General features: G+C 34.4%; 1 protein-coding gene across 1 annotated transcript; it reads right to left on the minus strand.

The window, feature by feature from the left end:
* Nucleotides 1-3,368: 3,368 nt before the first annotated feature.
* Nucleotides 3,369-9,834, minus strand: LOC143595735 (BEL1-like homeodomain protein 2). Its single transcript, XM_077074684.1, has 4 exons — nucleotides 8,338-9,834; nucleotides 7,055-7,437; nucleotides 5,947-6,007; nucleotides 3,369-4,190 (listed from the first exon to the last, which is right to left on the minus strand). The coding sequence occupies exons 1-4, from the start codon at nucleotides 9,301-9,303 to the stop codon at nucleotides 3,495-3,497; spliced, it is 2,106 nt and encodes a 701-aa protein (XP_076930799.1). The 5' UTR covers nucleotides 9,304-9,834; the 3' UTR covers nucleotides 3,369-3,494.
* Between the last annotated feature and the right edge of the window lie 290 nt (nucleotides 9,835-10,124).

Below are 10,124 nucleotides of genomic sequence, written 5' to 3' on the forward strand. Positions count from 1 at the left end.
TAAGTCACGACGCCTCCTTCTCTCACTAACACAAGATCTGCAGCACCTCCTCTCACTAACCCATCGCCACTACCATTCTTCCAATCGCCGGTCATAATGCCGCCGCAGAGTCACGGTAGCTACCGTCTCCAGCAATCACAACCTCACAAGTCCAGCACCACCAGTCCCGTCGCCATCCACCATCGTCTCCACCACCAATCCCATCGCCATCCACCATCACAACTTCACAGTCACGGCGGTCGACGGCTACCGTCTCCAACAAAAAACTCCATATATTGTTTAATGCTTGGTTTGTTGAATTTAGAAACTTGTTATTTGGTTTTTGTATGTTTGATGTGTTGGATTTAGAACTTGATTTCTTAAGATGATGTATGGTTTTTATTATTAAAACAAATTTTTTCCTTTTTCGGATATTCGGATATCCGAAGTTTCGGATTCGGATTCGGATAGTGATTTTCACTATCCGAAAGGTTCGGATATCCGGTTTTGAACAGCCATACTAATAACATCTATATTTAACCATCAAGAGGTTTCATGAATTTTAATTAAGACCCAATATGATCAGACACATGCTAAATCCTTACTATTTAACGTGACTCATTACAACTAGTCTAACTCATTAAGACATATTATGAAGACAATCATTTCCTGCTAAAAGTTTTCCTGACTCTTATGTTTCAATATGAGCAAAGCATACTGTAGGTACTTAGAATGGATTAAACAACTAAAATTCTTGGATCAATCTCACTACTAGCCAGCGAAAATCACTAGTAGAGAACCGAGATCTCGGATCTTGTATAGTGTAGGTTATTTCCCGAAGAGAAAATATGAGATGAGAGGAGAGTAGGTGAAATGATAAGATAACTGTTTTTCAAAAGGTTATTTGTAGTATGTGCATGTTTCACCTCATATAGATGAAGGCGCACATGCCATACTATTCTTTCTATTAAAAGGCCCAATGGGCTCTCAATACATGGCTTAAGGCCCAAACATAGAAATAAAGAAACCGACAAACTAACTAGCATACATCGTGAACAGTTCAAATAAATACAAAGACTAATATACAAAACGGGACTCTACAATCTCCCTCTAGTCTTTACTATTTAGTCCGTCAACTCTTGTCTTCAGCTGGTCTCGTAGTTGAAGCCTTCGTCGTTTTCATATAGTTGATTGTCAACAAGGAAGTGTACGAACCTGTTGAACTTTTCAACTATTTGATTAGAGCTGTCTCGATGAACATCTTCGACAGTGCCTAAGGGGAGTTGTATAGCTTCAAAAAATCTTCTTTGCCAAGAGCAGCCAGTTCATGCTCGTCAAAGAAGCCGAGGAAATACATTCGTTCACAGTGGATGCCAACCTCTCCGATGTTGTCAAACTCCCAATAGATGAAATCAAGGAAGATGTTGGGCATGAATGGTTCCCCATGATATATCGGCCTCCCATATTTGTGGCTCTGATACCAATTATAGGTCCTTAGAACGAACCAAACAACGAAAGTTCTTGGGTCAATCTCACTACTAGCTAGCGAAAATCACCAGTAGTAGCCGAGATCTCTAATCTTGTATGGTGTAGGTTATTTCCCGAAGAGGAAATGTGAGAGGAGAGGAGAGTATGTGAAACGATAAGATAATTGTTTTCCAAAAGGTTATTTGTAGTATATGCATGCCTCACCTTATATAGGTGAAGCATGCCATACTATTCTTTCTATTAAAAGGCCCAATGGGCTCTCAATACATTGCTTAAGACCCAAACATACAAATAAAGAAACCGATAAGTTAACTAGCATACATCGTGAACAGTTCAAATAAATATAAAAAACTAATATACAAAACGGGACCCTACACATACACACTCAAATACGATTAAAATTAAGAGAAAACTTATTAGTTACCTAGCTCCATTGCTAATTAGCCATTTTAAGTGATTTTTTTTGTATATAATCTTAGTTAAATTTAGTTAAAAGAAAATAAAGGCCACTATTCCATTGATAACCAAAGCAAATATGACATTGTGCTAGAAATTTTCCATCAGTCAATGTAACTGGTAACAATAGGCAAGTCATGAAACTAGACGGTGAAATTCCTTTTTAAATTTCCATGGGCTTCAAGATTCTTGATCTTGCTTTTAAATTTTGGATCTTCTAAACATTTTTCCTACCAAAAGTTCTCATATATATTTGTTCTAAAAAGTTGATCACATAGAATTCAGTACATAATTTATTGCTGATCGATCCTCCATGTCTGATGTCAGAATAGTACGCCACATTAATGATCTTATCTACAAAATTACAAGTGTCTGGTGTGACCACGTACTTATAACCACAAAATATAATTATAGCATAACATCTTTGTTTTCATTCTAAAACCTTTTAAGCGATTCGAACCCACGACTTCATACATCAGCTATAAGTCAGCCTGAACATAAATGAAATCAATCAACACTTTGTACGACATTTTATGTTTAATAATAATGCTACAACTTTTAGTGATCATTGTGACAATGGCCATTGTCGTATGGGTATAATTGCGCAATAACCGAATAAGACACACAAATACACGGCGGTGTATCGATGTATAAATGAATATAAAATTTGGTTAAACGAAAGTGTGCATTGTTGGAGCTAGAGAATGATATATCCGTGACACTAACTAGAAATCTCCCCTCAAGAGGGAGCTTTCTCAATTTTAACCAGTCGCATGCATGATTTAACCAAATGTCGCCCCTGACACGAGTGGCATCTTAATTAAAAATTTTCAAGACTTTAATAAACAATGTGATTTCACTGAGATAATGCCCATTCCATAGACAAGGTTTCTCCACAACATTGCAGATATTACCCTCTGCGATGTGTGGTTAATTTGGCTACATTCCAAGCACGTCAACTCGCATTTGAGACACACCAGACATACATTTTGAGGTGTACAAGTTTAAACCATCAAGAAAGGAAACCCCTTTGTGAAACACACTCACGAATATATTCCCTTGTGAAAGGAGGCCATCTTTTCATTTTCAAAACGAAATTCGGCAAAGGATGATAACTAAACCTTCAAGGGTGGTGCAATGGTATAAACATCTGACTCTTCTAGATGTTTATTTGACTCTTAATGGTTATATGTTCGACGCAAACAACTAATATTGATTTCACTAGTTTCATACCTCTTCATGGTTATCTGCTACACACAAACTACGATTTACCCTATCTCGTTACATGCTCTCATGTAGAAAAAAGTTTAATAATTAATTTCGTACATGAGCTTAATTATATCATGATAGAAAGAAATACAGTGGAAATTAAAGTATATATATGTTTTTATCTTGTGATTATTATACTTGAAATAAGAAAATATATAAAACAAAGAAGAAACGTATAAGATTCAAGGTATAACCATCAACTAAAAAATAAAAGTAAATAATAATGAGACCAACCAGCACTAGCTAGTAAACATGATATGATTATCAATTCCTTAACATATTAAACACACCCAGAGTGATCTCTAACTGAAAAAAGACGCCTTCTCCGGCAGGTTTCCGGCATGACGTAGCCCTAGTGTGAGTGACACGTCACCAGAACTGGTCCCAAATCTTATAAGTGTTGACCCAATGTCAGCAGCTGCATTAGCATCGTCTCCTCCTGTAGCAGTGGTCCTGTATTCCATGCTGCCGCGTCGACACGTGTCACCATCATAAGGTGGTGGTGCCACCGTGGTAATACCGCCGGTTGTGTTTGAGATCATTGGTGAGTAAGTGTAGGCCATAGTAGCAGCAGCAGCTTGGTTTTCCGCAAAGCAATATTGTGTATTGATTGCAAGAAGTGAAGGGTCATTTTCAGGTTCATTGATGTAATTTGCATGTGTTTGTGTTGTGGCAGAATTAGATGAAGGTGGAAGAGGGTGGATATTATTATTATTATTATTATTAATATTATTATTATTAATAATATTGTTGTTTTGATAATTGTGATGGTTATGGTTTTTTGTGTTTTCTTTATCTTCTTGTTGTTCTTCTTCTTGTCCATCATCATCATCGTCATCATTATCGTTATCGTTATCGTTATCATTATGATCATTAGCTTTACCTTGATCTTCATCTTGATCATGATTTTCAGCTTCTTCTTTGCTTTCTTGCTGGTACATTTCTTCCACCATAGGTTTCCACAATCTGACCCTCGCATTTATGAACCAATTTGAGACCTACACAAACATTTTATTATTTAAATATACAGAAACAATCCAAAAAGTGACATATACTTTATGAGTTTATTCTATAATTTAATCAAGTTATAATATATTTAATCATTGTCTTGAAGCTTTTTTCTTTTCTACTATTCTGTCAATCTTTATGAACCCTAATTTGGTACTTTGTGAATCTAAATCAGTATGATCAGAAGTTACTAGTTTGCATGCATGATGCATTTAACTTTTACTGTGAATGTGAAATGAAAATTACAGAATGAAGAGATGAAAGTAGCTTTTATGCAATGTGTATGTGTATGTAAACTTGGATGAGGTAATCAAAACAAAAGGGGAGGACATATGGTATTTCATCATGATTATAAAAGCTGAACAATGAATGGGACCAGCTTTGTGATGGACTGTCATTTTGTTTCTGGCTTCTGATAAAGTCAAGGGTACTTCTCTTTAGCAGACCTGCATGTTTTTTTAGGTTTTATTGCAGTACACCAATCAATCTTTACATTCATTGCAAAATCAAATAAATACTTCAGTATCTATTTCCTTAATAATATGAAAGAGTTTTTATACACTAACAAAAAAAAAAATAAAAAATAGACAAATATGTTATTTCAACAAAGCTTTCAAGGAAAGGAAACAATATTGTTTCTCTTCATAAAACATTATTAAAAGGACTATGGTTTTGCATGAAACAGACACATGAATAGGAGAACCTGCCTGAAAGCAACCCTAATTGAAGTTAACTGGTCCATAGAGTAATGCATGTGCCTTCATGTTTGCGATATCAAAATCAAATGTAACCATGATAACGAGTTATCGATATTTGCTTGTTATCTACGGTTGTTTGTGGTATTCGAACTAGCATATCTTAATAGTTGGAATAAATCCATTTAAGGGTAATCAATCAAGTCTCTCAAATTTGGTTGCTTGTCTTTAGTAATTAACTGTTGCTTTAAGTGTAGTTTATTATAATTAGCTTCTTATGTGTTTAGAGCCATTATAAGAGGCAATATTGTTGATTAAGTAAATGCAACTTTAATGGCTTAATCCTCAATTATAAATTTAAGTACCAAAATGTGGGTGGCATGTCACATTCCAATGTTGTCGGTGTAAATTAATACTATCATTATATATGCATGACAATGATTCCAAATATATGTATTTTAAAACAATGATGAAACCAAGCATTCAATATTTTAAATAGTTAATAAGACCAAAATATATGTACACATACAGACGTTAATTGTACTGTATATACCATTGATGGCAAATGAATTAAAAACATAAATGAAGGTGAGAGAGTTGGATGGTATCAGAAAGATAACAAAATATAAAATGATTATTGACAAAGAAGGCAGACCTACAACTGCTTCTATATTTCATGTTCACAGATTTATATATTTATTGCCTGTTTCATCGTCACTTTTCTTCTAAAATTTCCGAATTTTATCACGATTTGTTTACTGCTAGATGGTATACGTCTATAAAAGTCATCTCACCCTTATATGTTTATAATAAGATTAAATGATACAGAAAATGATGGAAACTGAAAACAGTCACAAGTCAGTAATATTCCATGAAACTTTTTCATTAATTAAGTTATATATCTTTTCCTTCATTTTCATATGATGATTGTTGAGGTTTGTTTGATGAAAATGAAAGCTCAACACAATATACGCAGACATGACTGTATATATTTATAATTATATAAATACATATTATTATATATGCATGAGAGAGAGTACGAATATTGAACCTGGTTTCTGGAGAGACCAGTCTGTCTAGCCAACAGGTGTTTATCGGCATCGCTTGGATACCTGAGAATGACTTTATCCAATTAAAACGACAGCAGATGATGCATCCCCACCTTAAAAGTAAATGCATTTCATTTTCTACATCTATTATAAAACCTAACCTAATTAACAACACATAATAAGACAACTTTGGACAATCTCTAGCTAGATTTTTCTCACATTAAATTCTGTGATCAGGATTCATGCATGTAGATATATTCACTTTATATAAGTTCACACCAATAATAATTAGCTTATCCCGTTAGTTAACAAGGTATTTATATTTACAAAGTAACTTGGGATGAGATCTGGCACAAGTAAAATTAATCTAGTAATCAGATAAATAACTAGAGTAATTATTATTACTTAACACTTTTAAACTAGAGTAATTACGCCAAGAAGTGAGGTAGAGAAAAATACAATATATCTAGTTCAAAAGCGGTTAATTACTCTAGTTTAAAAACTGTTAACGTTATGTAAAAAAATGTTTATATAAGTGACCAAGCATTGTTATAGTGTTTGTCATAATCTTGATGTAAAGTTTAGTAAAAGAAACCATCAAAACTGACCATCAAATCAAATATAATTAGATTGACTCTTTCTTGCAGCATCTTTATCTTTGCTCTCTTCCAAAAACTTTTAGGCCCCATCATTAACGTACGTGTATTGAAAACTGGTGTTTTTATTAAGTGAAAGGGGTCAATTACACAACATGTTATGTTCTAAGACATATTACTAAAGAACCACTTTATCAGCTTTATCGTTGGAGAGACAACAGTAAGCTGTAACCACAAATACTATTGCTTTTTCTATCTAGCTTTTGTTCTTTAATCGTTCTCAATCATAAAAGCTTACCCAACAACAAAAAAACACACACAAACATATGCACCTCTACCATTGTTTAAAGCACCCTCTTCTTATCTATGACTTCATCATTAATATTTTTAATTTTCCCACCATCATAAAATATTCATTTTCTAGTTTTAAAGATTCATAAAGATTACATTTTTATAACCAAGAATATTCATCTTGAAATGCATAATTAACTTTAAATAACTAACGAAAACTTACGGGTGTAGGAAGTGCTCGAAAAGCCACGCTCTCAAAATATTAACCGAACGCTCGGGCAAACCTCGTTGAGGCCTCCAAGCTTCCGGTTCCATAATCCCCATTTGATGAAATGCCCTTTGTTGTCTTAAGCTTTGCTCCAACAATTTAAGCCTTGGTGTCTCTCCTTTGGTCACTCCAGAAGTACCCACATCTTTCTCACCCAATAACTCACAGCTATGCTTTAACTGAGCCGCAATTGCATCCTTTAAACATCGAAAATGGCGCGACATTGCCTTTCGTGCTAACGCGGTGTATGGAACAGCCGTGCCAAAACCCAATACCAAGTCGAATGAATTCACCACCATTTGCATTTGTTCGCAGTAGTGATTGTATCTCCGATCCACCTGGTTTTCAATTAAGTGTTATTACACAAATTATTTAAATCTCATCATATAATATAGCAATATAGACCATATATATACTATGATGATTCTAGCAAACAACATATATATTTACAAACTGTACCCAATTAACAAAAAGAAAAGAATTATTGTCTTGTATAGATGATTATACTGTTCATCTATTCTTATTGATTAGAAACCAACAGTGGGATCAGTACAACCCTTGACGTACGTCCTATATATAATCAATAACAAACAATAGTATAATATTATAACACACACACACAAGTACTCAGCTAATTAACTATTGATAAGATGTAATAATATTAATTAATCGTATGCTAAATAAAATATTGTTTCTTATATAAAGACATTGGAATGAATCAATCATAGCATACGTCAAGACATGGTAACGGTGATGAAAGACGAAAGCTTCTTTCTTGGAAATTAAGGATCCAGATTTCTTGATTATTAATAAAACCTCCACCTAATGAATTTCATAATTATATATGATGACGTTTGTATGTATGCAAGTACTTTCCATTCATGGTTGAATATTATCTAGTTGGTAAACCGAGTGAAAGATTCTAACATAACATGTCAAGACTTTTACCAAATCAAAATGAAATGTACCCTTAAGAGTAGTAGATATTAAATAACTAACAAAAGTTCAAGAAAATTGAGTTTAGTCAGTATTGACTTTAGACTATATTCACTGTTGAAAGTGGATACAGGTATACTGGAATTAGATCACTTCTAATAATAACTGGAACCCTATATTTTAACTATATATATAAATATAGCGCCGGAATCTTTTTGGGTTCTGGTGACTTTATGATATCTTCAGTTATTGATTACAAGAACTATCTTTAGTGAGAAAAAGAGAGAGAAAGATTGACTTGCCTCATCTAGCATGGATAATAGTTTGGTTTTTCTTCTTTGATGTTCAATTCTTTCTGCGGATGACAAAGTAGGTAGATCTTTAGATGAAGCCGAAGACGCGCCACCGCCGCTACTGTTACTTGGATTCGGATTTGGATTCGGAGTGTGTTTGGACCCTAACTTGTTTGCTTTGAATTGACCTCTTCCAACACTGCAAAACTCTTCCAACAACTCTTGAGCTGCCTTAACATATCTAGAAGTCCTCAATGCTTTAACCACACCTAAAGAAGATGACCCGTATCCAACATGAGTTGGATTGTGTGTTGGACCTTGCAATTGCATACTCCGATACGGATAGGTTCCACCACCGGTTCCTTGATTGAAATAAAGCATCGCGGTGGCCGGATTATCACCGATTCTCAAATCCTCAACTTTAGTACCTTCCAAGTGTTGCAAACTAGAATTTAAAGATAAAGAGAGCCCATGACTGTCCACACCACCATCTTGAGCTGTTCCACCAGGCGGTATCCATGCGAATTGTGTCGATGGACCGAATTGCCCTTGTCCGGAACCCGAACCGCTACCAAAGCTTTGTTGATGATGAAGAGTTGGACTTGAAGATGGGACAGTGTTTGGTAACAACATATGAAGTGTTGATGGTGAAGTTTGAGTATTATTATTATTATTATTATGATGATAAGGTGATTCATGTGATGGATTCATCACAAAAAGTTGCATGGCTTGATTACGGTTGTAATTCATTTGATTCTGAAGGAGTTCGGTGGCCGGGACTGCGGTCGGGAAGTTAAACATCTCGGACAACATCCCAGCTCCAGTGGACTCATAAACATCACCGATCTGATGGTGTTGTTGTTGATCTTGAGATGGTCTTTCAAACCCATGGGAGAAGTTGAAAATACTATAATCTTGTGACATAGAATTCTTGTGGTGTGGTAATTGCTTCTCTTCAAATCTTGGTACTACCATATCATTATTATTATTATTATGGAAGCAGCAGAAGCTATGTTCTTCATATCATAGATCCGTTTGTGTGAATCCAGATACAAGCAAGATTAAGGTTGAAATTTAAAGAGAAAAAGCTAGGTGTAAAAAGAGAAAGAAGCTAGCTAGCGTACGAGTGTTGGTTTGATGCTTTGTGGAATTCGAGTGATTAACAAAAGGAATAAACCTGAATTTCTTTAGAAAAATGTAAAGATATATACAGCAGCAGCAGTTGTTCTTGAATTCTTGAATAAACCAAAAATTAACTGGTGGCTGTCGTTTTTTCTTTTCTTTTCTTTCTCTTTGTTGCTCTTTTACGGTATACTCAGTGTTCTCTGCAATTGTTTAGAGAGAGAGAGAGAGACTGGGTGAGAGAGAAAGACACGAACAACTTTGTATATAAATATGTGTGTGTATATATATATCAATTAAATATCTGTATACATGTAATAATACAATTATATACATGTAAATACGTCCGCCATGAAATAATTTGTGAACCTCACGTGTTCCGTCCATCCAAAAGAAATTATGGTGATTTCTTGATAAAAGTTAATGAAACTACTTTTCATTCTTTTATAACAAATCTATTAATATCAAATCAAAGTATTAATTAATATTTCTTCTAACAAGGGTTAATTCAAAACTTTATTAATTTTCCTTTTGAATTGTTAGTCCTACATTATTACTTACAAGATGCATCAATCACATTTACCTAAGCCGCTATCCTTTCTAGACATGTCTCCTCGCTTACGTACGTACGTACATGCCCATATGTTGGGTGTATATATGTGTAAATATTATGA

Source organism: Bidens hawaiensis, unplaced genomic scaffold (assembly GCF_021521415.1).
Source record: "Bidens hawaiensis isolate Kalapana, Puna unplaced genomic scaffold, B.hawaiensis_p1.1 tig00001721_1, whole genome shotgun sequence".
In the NCBI taxonomy this organism is placed as follows: Eukaryota; Viridiplantae; Streptophyta; class Magnoliopsida; order Asterales; family Asteraceae; genus Bidens; species Bidens hawaiensis.